The sequence below is a fragment of the Camelus bactrianus genome, chromosome 7 (genome assembly GCF_048773025.1).
Source record: "Camelus bactrianus isolate YW-2024 breed Bactrian camel chromosome 7, ASM4877302v1, whole genome shotgun sequence".
Taxonomy (NCBI): Eukaryota; Metazoa; Chordata; class Mammalia; order Artiodactyla; family Camelidae; genus Camelus; species Camelus bactrianus.
The window spans coordinates 36,230,834-36,250,431 of NC_133545.1; the positions used below are offsets into that span (position 1 = coordinate 36,230,834).

General features: G+C 43.9%; 1 protein-coding gene across 10 annotated transcripts in view; it reads left to right on the forward strand.

Annotated features, from left to right (window-relative positions):
* Positions 1-19,598, forward strand: part of ELMO1 (engulfment and cell motility 1) — a 491,764-nt gene that overhangs the window by 435,851 nt on the left and 36,315 nt on the right. For all 10 annotated transcript variants that reach the window (XM_010955409.3, XM_045516965.2, XM_010955408.3 and 7 more), the window contains one exon: positions 15,959-16,122. In XM_010955409.3, coding sequence (XP_010953711.1) covers positions 15,959-16,122 — 164 coding nt within the window. The remainder of the gene's footprint in view (positions 1-15,958; positions 16,123-19,598) is intronic.

Consider the following 19,598-nt stretch of genomic DNA (forward strand, 5'->3'; position numbering starts at 1 on the left):
GAGTAGTGTTTTTCTTGCCTTATGTACTTCCTATCTCTTATTTTTCCTTCTCGCTTCATGCACCTGTGGCACCATGCTGGGTTGGCATCCGCTTCTCTACTCAAAATTTCTCCTTTTTGCCTCTTTCTATTCTTCAGAAGGGTCGAGGAGGAAGAGATACATTGATCTTGAAGTTTTGGAGAAAAATGTCTCAGCGCTAATTGGGCCAAAAAGGCACAGCGCATGATTTTCCAGAACAGACCTTTTCTCCTATTTCTGACAGAGAACTGACAGAAAACATCTCTGAAGCTCCACTGGCAACTGCTGGCCAGACACCTTAGGAATATCTGTTTCCTAAAGATAAATAATCCTTTGTTTAGCGGGCATTTTTTTCACTAGTGCATACAGAATGCTCAGTTTGAAAGTTAAAAGGATGCCCAAGTCCATTCTAGGGGAGAGATGAGAAGGTGTTGTTCCCAAGGTTGCACAGGAGGCAGCACAAGAAATAAAATGCAGAGCCGGGCTGGCACCAGGTGTCCTGGCTTAGTTATTAATGTTTGACTTAATTACTTTGTTCCTCTGCTCAAAGACATTAAATTTTCATCACTTCCGGCAAGGTGCAGTTCAAATTCCTCTGCCCGGCAGCTACAGGCGTCCGTAGTTTGATCTTGACCTGTCTCCCACAGCTTACTTCCTACCTCCCTAAGAGGATAAGCATAAGCAATCGCCATCTCGTACGTCTGGTCTCATGAAAGCTGCTTGACAAACATTCTTTTAATCTGTCCTGCAAGGTCTACGCTGTAACCTCCAGTTTCCTGGGGATCTGAGGCTTCGAGAGGTTTGGACATTTGCTCCGGGATTCATACATAGATGGTGAAAGTGAGGGAACCAGGAATCAAACCCAGTTCTGCCTGACTCCAGTGCTCACCATTTTCCTTCAACCTTTCGCTAAAGCCGTCTTGAGCCACTGCCTTTCTATAGACTTGGAAAGCCCACCCCTCTCACTCCTCATTTTAGATCTAAGTCACACCCATCCTGAGAGACAGCCCCCCTCCAAGAACCTGCTTTTTCATACAGTGTTTCCTGATCACCCCAACTGGAAGCAGTCTTCGCTCTTTTGAAACACAGAGCACTTGGGAGTGGTCATTTGGTATCAGTGCCTCGGAGCCAACAGCGTGGAGCAGACGGGAGTCAGAAGCTTTGGGTTTAGACCCCTGCTATGCCCCTGTCTAGTGTGTGATTTTTGAGTGAGTCACTTAATTCTATCTCCGCATACGCTGCAACTTGACCTCTCAAGTCCCACCAGATCAAAAATTCTAGCATTCTGAATTTATACTATATATATAATAAAAGTTCTTTTCTTTAATTTTTAAGTTTTGTTTTTAGTAAAGTATAGTCAGTTTACAATGATGTGTCAATTTCTGGTGTACAGCATAATGTTTTGGTCATCTGTATACATACATTCTTTTTCATGTTCTTTTTCATTATGGGTTACTACAAGATATTGAATATAGTTCCCTGTGCCATTCAGTATTTACTTGTTGTCTGTGTGTCTATCTGTCTATCTGGTTTCTTGCGTGTGTTGAATCCTGTACCTCTCTGTGCCTGCCTCACCTCTGTTCTCCACTGTCTAGTACAGTGCCTTATGGAGAAGGAGGGCACAACAAATAGTGGAGAGATGCTTCTGTCTTCAGTTCTAACTCACTCCCATTTATTTGTCTTTTTTATTCACTGAGTCATTCATTCACTTATTTATTGCTAGCTTTGAATTTTCCTATAACTTCCAAGATCCTTTCTGAGATCTTCTCTGGGCCTCACCTCCACTTATAGACAATATAGTTATTGGTTTGGGCAAAATTATTGGGCAGTAGTTATTGCCTTGAGAGCAAAGGCTCTTCAATTTTTTTTATACTCAAAGGAGATAAAACAGAAGGAAAAATCACTTTGACAATATGAAGTATCAGGAAAAGAAGTGTGGCCAAATACCAATAAACGCTTTGTAACGTTTTCAGTGTCATGGCCTCTTCAGCATTTCATCAGTCTTTGTGCACTTGTACATACGAGCCCGTAGTTACCAACCTGCACAGAAAAATGGTTACCAATTAATTGAAGTTACCAGGTTTCAAGTTTGGTTTCAAAGAACTGCTGTCTTCTGTACTATTTTCAATGACACTTATCCCCTTTTGCTCCTAAAATCTTTGGCTGCCGCATGTCCTCAGGCATTCATTTTGGGAGATGGTGTTCAGTTTATCCCATCAGTAGACAGCATTTGGCAAAAACAGATATTATCTTCCCCCATCCCAAACCCCCAGCAAATTCCTTAGACTCCAGTTTTCACCTGTCAGATGTTTATGCTAATTTCCAGTCTCCCATATAACAATAATAATGAAAGTGAAATTCTCACATGGATTTTATTTATAAACATTTTGTTGTTTGTTTACTACTTGAGTATTTACTGGGAGCTATGCACTTACTCCCTAATCTTTTCATCAACTTAGTGCAGTAAAATTCATTAACTGCAGGTTAAAGTTACATTTTTTATTCCACGCTCATATTCTGAAATCCACTGCAGCTTGGTATGTCCACTGTAATAATTTAAAGCATAGGCTTTCTGATTGTAGAATTTGGATTCATATCTCTCTCTTGTTATTTACTTGTATAAGTTCCCTGAGCCATGGTCTGTAGAACAACAAGAAATGGAAAATCTATGTTTCGTAGGATTGTTGTGAAGAATTAATGAGATTAAAGATACCAACTTTAGAGCACTGTACCTCCACCTCGTAAACACTCAGTAAATGCTAATAGTCACCATTCCATCATCTCTGATAGACAAAAGATGCTTTTTGAGCACCCATCCTGTTTGACTCTTATGACTCTACCTGGTTGGGTGAAAGAGGATGCATATTAGATTTATTTTCAGTTTAAAAATATGTTTTCTAATTCAAGAATGGGATGTGTGGCGAGGTCCAACATAACATGTATCTTTTTCTTAAGTAAAAAGTTGAAAACTTTCATCTGTAGTTTAACTTTTGGTTTTTTTGAAGCTTACTTTGTTTGTATCACTTTACATAATGTATACCTGTTTTCCCTTCTTTAACACTTTGTCTTTAAAAAAAAAATAACAAAACAACATTAACTGTCCAGTATAACTGAACGTTAATACAAATGATATCCTTTTGGAAATCATTTCATTTGTTTCTAATAAGCAAGTCACAAGAGGATTTGTGTTGTAGCAATAAACATTACTTTAAAAAAAAACCCTCAACTAATTCCATGCAAATTATAATTCTAAGAAAGTTCCTTAAGCATTGTTTGTGATCAGAAATTTTTTTCCAGAGTTACACAATGATTGAAATTTGAAAAGAAGGAATAAGGCGATTGTGTTCAACATTAGAAAGTCTACAGTTTAAACAAGGAGACCCACACCTTCCCACTATTTCCCCATTCAACAAACATGTTGTTCTAAGGCCCACGACTAGGTTCCTACCCTGGACATTACACCATGTCCAGAGGCATGGGAGGGAGGAATGATGTATATATGCCATGCAATTGCCACCTGTGCTTTCTCCTTCAAAGGACCCATCACTAAGGGAGGGGACCACATTCAGGTGAAGGCATAGCAGACCCAGGAGATTTCTGGAAACCATGGTGGCAATAGCTGCCTTCATCCAGCTGAGAGAGAGAGAGAGTGAATGAGCAGAAAGGAACAGACATTGAATGGAAAAACACCAGAACTATTTCAGATCTTCCTTGGGTACATTGGCTCCAAACCACCAGACAACTGTCAGGATTTTGCAGAATCAGGGCACTTTGGGCTATTTAAATTGTCTGAGCCTTGTGGCCATGGTAGTTGACAGGCTCTGCTTTAAAGATAATGAACAGCTCGCAATTACTTGAGTTTGGAAAGTGTTCTTCTGCCCTGGGACACTATAATAACTGGCCATGGAAAAGAAAAGGCCTGGGGATTTATGAGGTGTCCCAGTTTACAACCATCTGGGAGAAATACAGCAGGACGTTGGTATAGCAGCATGTTAACCAGTTAATCTATCATTGCTACTGTTGTAAACCCTCTCTTTCCCTCTGCTTAAAACTATCACAGGGATTTGACCTCAGCCTTCAAAAAGACAGGCCAGAAATCAAAGTTTAAATATGTAACTCACAAATACAGTCAAGATGACCTTCAGTCTACTAGACTGAGGGGAAATTTCCCAGGTGTGAGAAATTTTAAAATCCACTAGCAATAAAAAGACAAATGAGGTATGGTCTCTTCCCTCAAAGGGCTCAAGGTCCTACTGGGAGCCTAGCAGTGAATACATAATTTCAGGACCCTCTAAGATGGGCAGCCATTGACGCCGTTGGGCAAGAATAGGAGTATATGTGTATGCACAAAACCCAGTAGTGTGCTAAGTCATCACTTTGCTTCCCTGCCCCCCAATGATACGGATAATTTATGCCCATAAGAGCACTCATTGAAGTCCACTGTTACTGTTTGTTTGCACACTACCTCCTCCTGGCTGCCTTTGCGTTCTACAAGAGTGACATTGGAACTGGTTCTTTGTGTTGCCACTACTTCAGCCAGTGCTTAGCACATAGTACATGCCCAGTAAATGTTACCGAGCTCATACAGAAATGAATGTATACAGCTGACCCTGGAACTCCTTGGGGGTTAGGGTGCCAACACTTCGTGCAGTCGGAAATCTACATATAATTGACAGTCAGCCCTCTTTTTGGGTAGCTGCTTCGTATCCATGGCTCCACATCTGAGGATTCAGCCAACTCCAGATCACGTAGTGCTGTTGTATTTACTATTGAAACAAATCCATGAAAAAACTGCCCGCATAGTTCAAAGCCATGTTGCTCTAGGGTCAGCTGTGCTTCGAAAGCTTCTAATGCAATATCAGGAATTGACAAATTACTAGATAAAATTTAGAAAATCATAATTTTTTTAAACTATTTTAAAAATTTACTCTTAAGATACTTTGTGGATGGTTCAGTTGAACTTATTTGGAAATTAAAATGCATACTACAGTGTTCTAAATTTCTCAACAAAGAATGGTCCATTTATAATATCATACTGTAGACTACAGAAGCAAATATTCCATGTACCATTTACTTAAAACTGAAAACACCAAAATACTATATGTTATTTATGGATACATGCATGTGTAGAATTATAAAAATATCTACAGAAAGAACATATCTCTGGCAAGAGTAGAATGAAAGAAGGACTTTTTGCTGTACCTATAGAATTTTATATTTTTAAAAAAGACATCTAAAACAAATATGGCAAAACGTTGACATAAATAAAATTAGCATGGTGGATGGTTGAGTATCTGCTGCATTATTTTCTATTTGAAGTATTTTGTAATTTAAAGTTGATAGTTACTTATTTAATGAAATAAAACAACTGGGAAAAGAAAAAGCACACTATCAATTTGGTGAGTACTGAAAAGAGGAAGGTATTTGGATATGGGTAGCAAGAACATTCCTTCCCTGTATGACACAGAGTTTAGATTTTTAAATTTAAATCCCACCGCGTGGCCATCCCCCTTGCCCAGTATCTCTGCTGAGGAGCCTCCACTGACACTTTTATTTTGGTGGCACTGTCTTTCCAGAGTGACTCACTGAGGCAGTGATTCTGATGTCCTCTGAATTCAGCAGCCTTGCCTGGTGTCAGAGCTAGTCTATGGAAGCCACCCCGTATCCCCTGTGGTCTTACCTAAGCAGTCTGCTTATGAAAAGTTTATTAAATCTCCCCTCCAGAGGGGCAGATTGTCCCCTTGCATTTGTCACTATTTAACAGCTTATACAGAACGTTGCTGGGAAAGCCAGATGTGTGAGGCTTCAGAATTCACCCTCCACGTGAGACAGTAGACATTTCATTTCTTTCTTAAAGGTGACAAATGTTAAAGTAGTTTGAAGCTGACTTATCTGCGCCCACCAATATTCTTCCTGTCCATTTTCCTTTGAGCTCATTCATTCACTCTACAAATATTTATGAAACTCAAATTAGATGGTGGACACAGCTGAGGTGAATGGGGTAAAATCCCCTCATCCACAGAAGCTGAGACACGCTGGGGGGAGATCAACACTTGAGCAGACGGGTGCCATTCACTGCTTTTCTTCATCTTACCTATGGATGAATGAAGAAGGGCAGTGAGTGGGTCTCAGATTGGTTGGTTAGCAGCGTTATTAAAAATGTGTAGCCATCTTCTCCCACCCCTGTTGGAAAAGGGTTTTCAAACCTTCTTTGCAAGAAAACCAGCCCCATTTGTTTCTGCCTCTCTCACCACACAGGGTCACATATTTTGACTGACTTACTTGACATGGTGTTTATGCAAAGCTGTGGCTTCAGTGCCACCCACTAACGTGATGAGGGCAGACTTTGCTTGCCTGAGGCCGACTCCATCAGACACTGGTGAAAAGAGCTTCCTGTTGGCCACCAGGGCCTTCAATTAGCTAACCAGCAGATCCAGCCTGATCGCTGTATTAATTAGACTCCTCATTTCAGTGAGGAAAGCTTGGTCACACAACTGTTTGTCTCTCCATCTCTCTCCCCCCGAGGGCGGGCTGCAGAGGGAAGGCAGTGACCCCAAACCTCACCTTTTCTGTCTCCTCTTTTGAGCTGGCTTCCTGTGGATGCTGAAGAAAGTGAGAAGGTGGTTGCTTCCATATCCATTGTTCTTCAACAAATCCAGCTCTAATTGATTTTAAGATGAATTGCTGGTTGAAAGCTTTATTTTATTTTATTTTTTACTGGCTATAAAGATGCCTGAAACTTTAAATTAAAACACCTTCTCGTGAGGAGCAGGGCAGCTGTTAGTGTGAGTGTCTTAGCCTCTGGAATGTGAAATCACCCAGTCAGCACTGGAGCGCGACCGCAGGGCAGGCATTGTATAACGAGTTATTTGAGGGGCTAATGGCAAAACCCTCAGAGCTCTCAGTTTGGATTTGACCAGATTCTCAGGCCATTTAAAGCTGCCTGAGCATCACCACCCCCTGCCATCCGACTCCTATTTTATTAGCAGCTAAAACCAGGGAAAGTTCTGAGCAAGGAAATGGCAGTGCCGAGCAGCTAGCTCCCTTTCTACCTGCTCCAGTGCCATCTGCTTTGCTCTCAGGGTGAGTTGGAAAAGTCATCTTTCATATTCTTTCTAATAATAGTCCTCAGTCGGGTTCCCCAAGCCCGCCTGGACAATGCCAGCCACAAGCCTGTCCGCTCAGGGTTGGCATGCAGGCTACTGCCCTGTGTCTGGAAACACTGATGCTGATTGCTGCCCAAGGAACCGTGAGATCATTAGGAAGATGATGGCTGCCTTTGCTAAAGGCATTCTGTAAGCAGCACCTGATCAAGGTAGGCAGATTCATGCACCACAGTGGCTGTGGCTGCCTTGGGATGGGAAGGGACCTAGGGAAAGTGACCTGGCCCTGGAGAGGAGGTGACTTCTGAGGGATCTCCTCAAGCTTGCTCAGAGCAGACACGGTCTCCTGACCAGCCATCTGACTGCCCCAGGTGAAGGCACTCATCTTGCCCACGCTGCAGCTAGAACCTGGAGGCCAAGCCTTGGGGGAACTGAGGGTATTAACGAGCTGAGGTCTGGGTTCCTCATCTGTGAGTTGCTCTGGCATTTCTAAGAGGAGATCTCACACCCCTTCTCTCTTTTCCTTGGAATGGCAGCCGTCTTGGCTCCTTCCTACCTTCTTAAGCCTCCTCATTTAGTAGCCCTCAACCCCAGCTGCACATTAGTACCCCCTGGGGGCTTTGCAGAGCGTGACCAGTGACCGGAACCCATTCCAGACCAGATGGATCAGAATCTCTGGGAGTGAGGTCAGGCAAAGTTACGTTTTAAATTTTGTTTTAGAGTCAGTGCAGAGAATTACTGATCTTGGTGCTATTTCTTTTCTTTTTTTTTTTTTTTTTGTCATCATTTATTGAATCCATCAGTCACAAATTAAGCAGGTATTTTGTCAGTTACTATGTGATTGGATCGTATAGACTCTGGATGTACAAGAGTAACCAAGGAGGAAACAGTTCCTGACATTATGGTTCAATTTCTATGATGGGAGAATAGGTGGTCATAACACTGACTTTGCGGGGAGGGCAGCAGGTCAGGGAAGGCGTTCTAGAACTGATGAGCAGGTATTAGAAAGAGGGTATTAGTCACAGGTGGAAGGAGGAGCAGAGATGAAGGCATGGGGTGAAGTTCAAGGCGCTGAGAAAGGATCTCAGTGTGGCTAGACCATGAGGTGTAGAGGGTGGTGCCAAGTAGGAGGCACCAGCTAGAGGCGGAGTTGGAAGGCAGCCCCGAGAGCCCTTGTAGTCACACCAGAGAGGCTGGTCTTCACCCGCAGGCAGAGCTGAGCTAGGCAAATGATGTGGTAGGAATAATCTGGCCTCTGTGAGGAGGGGCTGGCAGGGCCAGAGATGAAGTCAGAGGCTGTTGGGTAAACCAGGACAGGTATTGGGGTAGGGGTCCAGGGACCGGTCAGTGAGAATAACATAAGGTAGACAGAGGGACAAATATTTAAGAGGTGAGTGAACGACACACATTCCTGAAAACTATAATTCTCAGAGCAAAATTCCCAACTTTTGTGAACATACAGATTCCCAAGCCCAAGTAGTTCCATTATTTTGGTCATTGCTACAGTTTTTCATCACTCACCAAAGACTCTTGAGTTTCATTATAGTCACAAGTACAGATACTTGGCGCCCCAAGAACAGACCTTGACTGGCAGCAGTTTGCACTCCAGACTCTAACTTGAGGGGAGTCAAACCAGTAGAATGTCTCAGTCTGCAGTGAACTGTTCTTCTCAGCTCTTGGGTACATATCTTGGCTTTTGATGTGATGAGTAACAAGCCTCCTATTTGCCGGGTTCGGAAATGCCGTCTTAGAGAGGAGCAGTTACAGTGACCTCACTGCCCACGCCACACCCAGCACTGGCCTTTGGCTCTGAGTTAGGTCACCACCACCCCTCCGATGCATGCCCACAGGGGCTCAGAGCTCAGAGGGTTGTTGGAGACCCGCTGGAGCAACAGAGGCGGGGAGAAGTGAAATCCCTTGCTATCCTTCTGATTCCTGCAGGCCAGGATTAGCCCCCACCCTCTGTGAAATGCAGAGGCAGTTTTTTGCATTTAATGATGAACAAAATATTTCAAATTCGTCTGGTATCATTGAGGACGTGTGATGCCGTCAGGAGGGGCTGGAGTTTGCACACCAGCCCAGCTGACCCTCTGTGATTCAGAACATTTCCATTCATTTGCATTAAGTCTGATCCCACGGGGCCCTGAAGAGCCAACCCGTCAACAGGGGACTGCATGGGTCAAACCCCAGTGGGAGGTGTGGCAGGAGGAAGCAAGGATGGGCCAAAGTGTCTTTCAGTCCCTGAAACTATTCAGGGGGAGAGCTGAGAACATGGTTAAAAATAAATAAATAAATCTTTAACCCATCTGAATCAATTCTATTCAATGCAACCTAAATGCAATCTTAAAATGCCCTGCACATGTTATGAACCCCCCGGGTGGTCATGAGGTTATTGCAGGCTGCAAAGAAGATTTTTCCCTTTGGATAAAAATGTCTTTAGGATAGTGACTCACAGAAAACGTCATAACGATGGGTATAATGTATTGGGGTAAATGCTCTGCATCTTCTGATCCTAACTAAAGATATTCACCTCCACATTATAGACGAGGAAACAGATTCAGAGAAGCCAGAGCAGTTTGCCCAGCTCAGTGAGTGATGCAGCTGGACTTTGAAGCAAGCGTGGCCTACTGCTAAATAAAGCCAGGCGTTTTTCCTCTATACCAGGGGCAGGCAAACCTCCGCCTGCAGGCCACACCCAGCTGACCATCTGTCCTGTCAAATCAGGTTTTACTGGAACGCAGCCACGTTCGTCATTGCTTGTTATCTGTGGCCACTTTCGCGCCACCACAGGAGAGCTGAGTTACAACAGACACTGTGTGGCCCACAAAGCCTGAAATATTTTATTATCTGGCCCTTAAGAGAAGTTGGTCAACCTCTGCTCTGTGCCACACTGCCCCAAAATAAATACCAAAAATTTAAGTGCTGCTCCTTAGGCCCATTTTTCTCTTTCCTTCATTGAAAACCCTTGACAGCACTCAGCAAAAACTCTCATTTGCCCCGGATGCTCAGGCAGTCCACTCCCTCCCTAGCCATGGCAAAACTACAAAGGAAAACCATCCTTAGCCTCCAGAAGCTGTCCTAATTTTAAAGACCTCTGGGGTATGGAGGGGGCATTCAACAGCCTACATCTGGGTCAGTATTTGTCCCTGTCAGGAAAGTCACCATTTTTTACCTCAATATCTCATACTCTTTCTGGGCAAAGCTACTTCTCTTCACATTCTAACGTTGGAGAGTAGCCCCTCGAAGTCATCCCTGGTTTCCAGGAAGTTATCCTGCCTACACATGTGGACTTGGGGGTCTTCCTTACCTGAGACCCATCTCCAGGCAGAATCCCTCAAGCTTTTTGGTCCTTGTGAGCCTTCAGTCATTTTGTTTTGTGTAAAGAACATTTCTGGGAAGAAAAATGGTCGAGTACTGAAGCCCAGCACTGAAAACTCTGCCCCCAGGAGTCACTTTAAAGCTGGACTGAGTTAGCATCTGTCTTCACCAAGACAGCCTTTTCTCTTCATTAGGGAGCTAAATCCATTTCATAAGGCATCACTGATTGGGTAAATTGTGCTTTTTTGTAAGTGCTGACCCCTGCTTTAGTGGCAGTGCCCAGTAGCGTGTGCTACTGTGGCTTCTCCAGAAACCCTCCGCTTGGCTTCAGATCAGCCCCTTCCAGCTCAGCCCTGGAAGCTCAGAATGACCTCTGGAACCCTGAGACACGATCTCAAAGCCACAGACATTATCTTTAGGCTGCATAAAAGTGCTCTTTGAAAACCATGTCAACAGTCTTACAATTCTGTTAAAGATGTATTTGTTTAATTCTACAGATGAAAAGTAGGAGCCTGAGAATCTTTGCTATTCAACAGATCAGTCGTTATTACAGTCTGGAAGATAGTATGTTAAGTACTGTAGGTCACAATACAAATAAGAAACGGTGGCTGCTCTCCAGGGATTTACAATCTAGATGGGGTGAAAGGTAGACCAGTAACTAATGAAACTGCTCTGTAGTGATGGGACAAGATTCACTCTAGGGGCCAAGCTGAAGGCTCAGAAGTGCTGCTGGGTGTCTGCTGAGATCAGAGGTCCTCACACCTATAGGGGCTGTTGAAACACTGATTCCTGGGCCCACTCCTCGAGTTTCTGATTCAGTGGGTCTGGGGTGGGCCTGAGCAGTTGAATTTTTAGCAAGTTCTCAGGTGATACGGATGTGGTCTGGGAATACTCTGCCAAGGATATTTTTAGGGGAGAAACCTCTGACATAATTTCATTCTCAGAAGATAAGGAAACTCACATTTGTTGTGAATCTAGTATGTTCCATTTAATGTATCGGATACTTTACGTGTAATATCCTGTTTAGATTTTACAAGAACCCTGTGAACTCTGTTCTGGTACTTCCACTGTACGGTGAGCAAATTAAGGCTTGAGAAGGGGAACTCGTCTTTGCAAAGTATCTACACTGCACCATAAAAGGCATTAGGCTTTGTCTCATTGGCAATAACCTGATGAATCCTAAATGATTAGTTCTCCCAGTTTATAGATGATGAAGAGGAGTCTGGGAGGGATTGAGTGTCTTGAGGAAGTCCACAGCCTGGCTTCAGAATTGTGTGTTGAGCTCTAAAGGCCGTCAAGCCATCCTGCAATCAGCACCCATCTGTTTGCTGAAAGCTACTAACGTGGACCCCAGAAGCGTATTTTCTTTAATATCTGAGGCATGCACTGCCTCCCTCGTGTCATTGCTCTTGCTGATTCCTCTGCCTGATTCCCTTTGCCTCTTCTTCACCTCGTAACCCCCATTCATCCCTCAAGTCCCAGCAACAACTTTGCCGCAGTCATGTAGGCTTTGTTGGCACCTCATCCACCCCAGCTGGACCAGGAATAAAGATCCCTTTGGTGATTTATCATTAGTAAGAGAAAAAACTTCAACTTTTTCATCTTAGCCAGCAAAGCCACTTGCTGTCTGCTGCCTTACCTCGAAGCCCCACCTCATTTCTCCAACCGAATGAAACCACCATTCACTCTTCCCCACCCAGAGCTTTCCCTCCTCCCTCCGAGCCTTGGCTCATGCTGTTTCTTCCACCAAGAATGGCTCCTTCCCTGCCCCTCTTCCTGTCCACGTCTGGCCTCTCCTTAAGCCCTAGGCAAAAGTCGCAGTGCTGTGCCCTCAGCCTGCTGGCACTTGAGAGGGACTCAGTATTTGGGGAATGAACATCTTGCCCTTGCTCCTCTGTGACATCCCTTCCTCTCTTGGGGGAGGCAAGTACGTACATGTCTTTCCCTTTCCCAGACCGGGAGCTCATTCAGCACAAGCTCTCATTCAGCAGTGCCTTGCACAATGTGAATGCTCAAAAACAGTTGTTGAATGAATGGAGGAATGATGCTGGGTCAAGGTGTGGCTAAAGGCAGGGTCAAAGAGGTGATGAAACCAGGGGCACATGGAGGCTCAGTGCATCGGGAGCACATTTCAGTTCACAACAGCAAAACCAGAGAGCCATTAGACTACGAGCCTGCTCCGTTCTGTTCGGGGATCCCCAGCACTTACACCTTTAGCCCCATCTTCCAAGGAGCCAAAAGATTTTCTTGCACCTGAAGTACAAATGTCTTGTGGGACCCCCCACTTCTTTTGTAACATGTGACATTATTATAGAGAACATGTGCTGGGAAAACTCTGGAAACACACCACAGGCACAATTCAGACCTTGATTAAATCATCAGTCAATACCACATGCAGATTCTAAGAGCATGTTTTCTTTGATGTCTATGGCAAAGCACATGTTGTAATTAAGAAGTCTGAAGTTCATTGATTTACTAATGCCTCTGCAACACCGTCTGTGGGTTTTTCAAACAATGATTAAAGGTCTGATATTTTCCAAAGAGGACAGAGTTAAGAATGGTGGTTGTGTAAGTGTTGTGATTTAAATTGCACATAGGGAGCATTAATAGGGACTTGACACCCTTAATTCTAGTCCTTGTAGATGCTACTTTGCAAAGGAACAGAGGACTATTTCACTTACGCAACAATTTTATCCCTTCTTAAGAAAACAATGACATCTATCACTGGGGTCATTGTCTTTGGCACACAGAGTGACCATACCATGTCTCAGGGTCAGTGCCAAGCAAAACTGTGAAGCAGGCAGAGCTAGTCTTTGGCTCCACTCACCTCTGTTTATGCTCTGTATCCACCACTTACATCCCTTCCCCTGGGGCCAGTGCCCTCTAGACTTCTTCTCCCTTATCAGCCTACTCTAAGGAAATGGGCTATATTTTCTTCAGACTGAAGTGTAAGTGACTGTTGGGAATTTAAGGCATTTTTCTACTTAGGGATGCTAACATCTAGCAGGGATCAAAGTCTTAAGCTAGAGAAATGGAACTCTAGGAGTGGATTTTAAGCATAAGATATAAGTAGGAACTGAAGAGTTTCCCTACTTACATAAGGGATTATCATCATTTCCATGCAAAGGTGCAACCATGAGCATAGAAATGAAGGTGATTTTTTGAAGTTATTTCTTTTACCGAAGTAGCTTTGTTGTTTCTATCTAGTTTCCCTCTCCTATTTCTGGGCAACCTCAGCCCCAGAAGCTGGTACTTCTCTTTAACTTCATGTTTGGGATCTTTGGTTGCAAGGGACAAGAATCCCATTCAAACCATTACAAGAAAGAAAAGAAGGCTTATGTAACCAAACCACCAGACGTCAAGGTTAAATATTATGTTGAATATGGTTTCACCATTAATGACACATTTTCTCTCATACACACACACACACACACACACACACACACACACACACACACTTCTACCTTTCTTCTGTTTGATTCTACTGGCATTGGTGTTATTATCTTCTGCTCTCCCACATGTTAAAGACAGTCTTACAGGTCTCAGTTTGAGAGAGAGCGTGCGTATTTCAGCTCTGCTTCAAGTCAGGTCAGAAAAGTCTGGGGAAGGATGCTGACTGGTCAGTTCGTGGCACATGCCAGCTTACCAGCGTGATCATGGTGTTTAGACACATGTAGTCTGGTGATTGTCATTTCTGTGACAGCCCTTTAAGAAACACTTGAAGTAGAAAAATCACCCAGCCCTCTGACTTTCTGTTTCCTTATCTATAAAATGAGGAAAGTGGGGATATCTCTAAAACTGTCCTGGCTTTAACCTGATTCTATTTTAAAATTGTTTCTTCATTTTTGTATCTTTGTATCTTTTACGCGTCCCACCTCCCACTAGAAGGTCACAGAACATTGGGAGATAATAATTATCTCTTTGGCTCAACCCTGAGTTTCTCTAAATGGGGAAAGGGCAGCTCCTGGGGTGCCCCTCACATGAAACTGCAAAGCATTATAATTCAGCCTTGACCAAATTTAACCACCATTTACGCTGCATGATAAAAGATGGCCACGATGTCAAAATTTGTCAAGCATCCCAAATTTAGCATTTTGCCTGAGTCAGAAAAGAAGCAGATCAGGTGGAAGGTCAACTGGAAATTTTCCTCTGTGCCATTGTGCTGGGGGTATGAAACAAGATTTATGTAAGTGGTTCCAATTCAGATACAGCCCAGGTTAGAGTGACTAAGGAGTGGTACTTCCCAGTTTATGCACCTATTTTCACACCACTGAACAACCATTCTTCCTACGAAACCCATATGATGCCGCCTTCTCTGAAATGCCTTCCCACCTGCCGACGGAGTTCATCAGTCCCTCTTCTCTGTCACAGCCACACTTCTGCTGTCTTTCTGGCTCTCCTGTTAGATCATTGGTTCACAGAAGGCGAGGGCCATACCTCACTCATCTTTAAACTCCTAGTGCCTCACCCAGTATAGAGACATGGTAAGCACTCAACAGTGTTTGTTGTGTTGACTTCATAAATAATGCTTCTCAGTTGCTAGTCCTACATTCAAATCCCAGCTCAGCCACCTACCAATCAGCTGTATGATTTTGAACTAGTTACTCAATGTTTCAAAGCCTCAGTTTCTTCACATGGAAATGGAAATGATGATAATATTACCTCATGCCTTTGAGTGGATTCGGAGAAGGAATATATATAAAGCACCTTCCATAGTATCTGGATATATATAAAACACCTTCCATATCTCATTTGTAATGGAGAATAAAAAAAGAAGCAGGGAGATTACAGCAAGTCTCTTGGATGCCTCTATGTTTTCTGGTCTTTTCCTGCTCTATATATTCTGATGAAGATAAATCCACATTAATAAAGGCAATGGTTAATTGCCTCCTTGTGGGCTGGACCCATCCTGAAGCAGAAAATTATCATATTCTTCTTTTTTCTTAAGGCTTCAAATGGAATATGTCTGTTCTACTTCAATAGACCTCTTTTTTTAGTGCCTGGCTCAAACAGGCACATGCACATTTCCAAATACATTATTTGTATGAACACTCTGGCCTTAACTACATGGGGAAAGCAATCTAGGGGGGCGAGTGTGGGTATGATTTTACATTCACTTGAACCGGTGCCAACCAAACTTTCACAGTTAATTGTGTCTCAGCAATTTTCTCCTCGAAAAAATAATGATTATGCAGACTTCTAGCTGTTGCCTGGACTTCGTTCTTGAGTTTGCATTGTTTACAGTCATGTAATACATTAAGCAAAAGGATATATATATATATGCCCTCCCACCCCAAGGCTCCCACCTCCCCCAATTCAAAGTTAGTCATCCATCTCCTTCCTTGTGGTTCTGGCGGTACAGGAGAAAATGGAAGATGTACATCATGGTAGTTGACTCTTTGGAGAAGTACACTCGAGGTTTGGGCTCAGGGAGGTCGGGAGCCATTGTCTGTGGAAGACTTTTCTGAATAGGTAAGGTCAATCCCCAGGAAAATTACGGTCTTCCTTTACTCTCACAGGTAATGCAGGTGGTGAAGGAGCAGGTTATGAGAGCTCTTACAACCAAGCCTAGCTCCCTGGACCAGTTCAAGAGCAAACTGCAGAACCTGAGCTACACCGAGATCCTGAAAATCCGCCAGTCTGAGAGGATGAACCAGGAAGATTTCCAGTCTCGCCCGATTTTGTAAGTTACCCCTGACCTCTACCTCCTCAAGGGCTCTGATGCCCCATTTCTGGAGTGAAAGTCTAGATCACACGGTGGAGCTGCGCTGTGAGCTCTTCACGGAAGGCCAGCAAAAGATTTATATTTAGTTCCTGAAGTCTCAGCAGCTCCTTGAGGAAGGCTGGGCAGGGGTGGGCTAGAGGGAGGCGGGGACAGGTGCTGGCAGGAGGACCTAAACCAAGAAGTGACCCAGTTACCAACAAGTCCTGTAAGGATTTGCAGCTGAAAAGTCTGGAACCTTTTGGAACCAAGATGCTCTTCCCAGCCCGAGTGAGACTTACTGATAATTAAAGCAATATGAACAGTGGGAGGGAGGGAGGGCTTGAGAGGAAGAGAGATCTACTTTTCCCTGCCCTGTTGGCTCTGCTTCACTTCAGAACATCTCACATCACCCTTGTGACTGTCAACCCACAGGCCTCAGGTGGAGAAGCAGGGGACCCCTTTCTATAGGACTTGGCATCAAATGCCACTTGCAAGAGTTGTATGATTTCTTGTATCTCCATCATTTTTCTTAACGAGTTGATTTATATTTTTTTTATTTTGTGTGTTGGGGTGTAATTAGGTTTATTTATTTATTTATTTAATGGAGGTACTGGAGATTGAACCCAGGTCCTCATGGGTGCTAAGCATGCACTCTACCACTGAGCTCTACCCTCCCTGCCTCCATGTTTAAGATGTTCTGACCCTTGAACGGGAAAACTGTTTTAGATGGTTTTGTTTGCTTCATCTTTTTCTTAGTACTTGCCTGTTTATCTTCCCTTGTCCTTTTCTAAGAACTAGGTCAGTTTTATTACCCTTATAATTTATAGGGAAGGAAATAGGAACACGGGTGGGGGGTAAGGAAAGTGTTTGACATTTATTCTCATTCTTCCCTCAGAAGACTGGACACAGCTTCTCGTGAACTTTACTATAAAGTCATCTGACACCATAGGTGTCAGGAAACTCATCTTAAACCTCTCTCTCCCTGATTCTTTTTCTTTCTGCCTTTCTTTCTGTTTCTTGCTCCTATATATTTGACATTTTTAATGTTTGACAGTTTGCAAAGCACCCCCTTACGCTGTTTGATTTCCTCATACCCATGTGAGGCAGGCAAGCCTTATTCCCATTTGAGGACCAGGATGTAGTCTAGAGAGGTGAAGACCTTGTGAGCGAGTGGAGGAGCCAGGACTTGAACTCCAGCCTGCTGACCCCTTAGCCAATGCTTTGTCTACCCTACTGGAGCTCCTTTGCGCAGTGCAAGACTAAGGTGAAGTTTAAAAAAGTGCGCAGATCTGAAAAAACTATAGCCAAGCTATAACATCTACTTTGTGTCTGTTTTCAAGCATTAAGAAGCACCATTAGAAGCTGCAGAACAGAACTGCAGGCTTTGGTGGGGATGAAGTTAGGCAGCAGGGGAGGGGAAGTGCTTCCTGAGGGTCTTCAGCTCACATCTACCTAAAACCTAAGCCGTACTGCACTGGGCAGCAGGCAGCTCTCGCTAGAGGCAGCCCTGAGGTTTTGCATCGGTCCTCATCTAGAAGAGGGAACAGCCCCACATACCAGGCAGCAGAAATAATTTTGGATAAATAACTGACTCCTCAGAATGCAGTTTCTCTCTTGCAAGGAGGGACAGTGGCGCCTTGCCCCATCCCAGGGCCCACAGTACTGAAACGTTGGAGTTCATAATGTCTGTTTCTGCAGATGTGTGAACACAAGGAGATTTTATCATGCTTTTGGCAACAATTCTTAAACCCTAAAGGGAGACTTGAGGAACCACTTCACCTTTGTAATGATAATATTTTAGTGGGGAGAAATCAATGAGAAACATGGTAGGTAAGATTATAGCATGTCGGAAGAGGATACAGGAACTAGAAAGCAGGATGAGGGAAATGGAGAGTTTGCAATTTTAAATACAGTGACGGAAGTAAGTCTGTCTAGTTGGGATGGTGACATTTGAGTAAAGGTGACATTTGAGTAAAAGTAAAGTAAAGAGACTAAGGCTGTGTGTTTAGGAGAAGAGCAGTCCAGCAGAGAGAATCACCAGAGCAAACTAGGCGTAGGTCTGGGTGCTCGGTAAATTACAAGGAGGCGAGTGTCACTGGAGCAGAATAAGCAATAGGAGGAGAGGCCAGAAAGGTTGCCGGAGCCTGAATCCATGGGGCTCTGCCAGAGCCATTGGGTTTTGAGCAGAGGGCTGATGTGCTCTGACTTAGACTTTTAATGATTCCTCTTGCTGCTGTATTGGGGATAGACTCCGAGGAGGCAAGTTTGGAAGCAGGGAGATCAGTGAGGACGTGATTTCAATAATCCAAGCAAGAGGTGATGAGAAGTGATGAGTCTGCCATAGCTTAGATAGACGTTGAAGATAAAAAGCCAGGGTATGTCCTGATTGACTTGATGTGGGGTGTAAGAGAAGGATGAACTCAAGTCGGAACAACTAAAGGACAGAGTGAGTGGAGCAGGTTTGGAAAAGGGGACCAAGAGTTCAGCTTTGGGACATGTCAAGTCTGAGGTGTCTGTGAGATATCCAAACAGGCAGCTGGATTGATGAGTTTGGAGCTCGGCCGAGAGGTCTAGGTTGGAAATATAAATTTAGAGGTTGTCAGCAGAAAGTAGGTATTTAAAGCCATGAGTCCGTAATATAAAGAACAGAAGAGTTGCAAGGACTGACCTTGGGGGCCGTGCAGTGAGGCAGGAACAGAACAATTTCCTTGAAATAGACACTGTCACTCAGCCCAGAGTCTCCCCAGAACCCTTGTAGAGCAGGGGTTGGCAAACTATAGCTCTTAGGCCAGTTCTGACCCAAGCAGGCCAGCACTACTTGTTTTTGTAAATTGAGTTTTATTGGAGCAGAGCCACACTCCTTTGTTTACATGCTGTCGACTGCTTTCACTCTACCGTGGCAGAGTTGAGTAGTTGCAACAGAGTTTATGACCCACAAAGTCTGAAATATTTATTTATCTGGCCTTTTACAGAAAAAGTTTGCCAGCTTCTGTTCAGTATGAACACCAGGGAGCCACTCAGCAGGGCAGACCCCAGATCCAGGAAGGAATCTTGCCAGCCTAGGGGTGCCATCTGTTCCTCTGTGAAGACACTGGCCCATTGAGCCTGGACTTGGAATTCTCTTCTGGAAACAGTGCAGACTTTGAATTGCTCTTCACACACTCATTTACCCTACCTCCTTCAGTCTTCCTCTTTTTGCTTATTTACAAGGCTTTTAGACAGAATTAGAGGAATATTTATCAAAGCAAAACCAGTGAATCCATGACCTTGGCCTCACTGGCCCCAAGGTAAGAATTTCAAAACCCAATTCCAGCCCATGGTTATTACCTGGATTACCCCAGAGGCCGAATGTCGTCCACAGAAACCCCTATAGAATCCTTATATAAGGATTACATAGGTTTTCCTAACATGAGTGAATTTTACAGTTACTGAGTCCATTTGAAGAGATAGAAGAG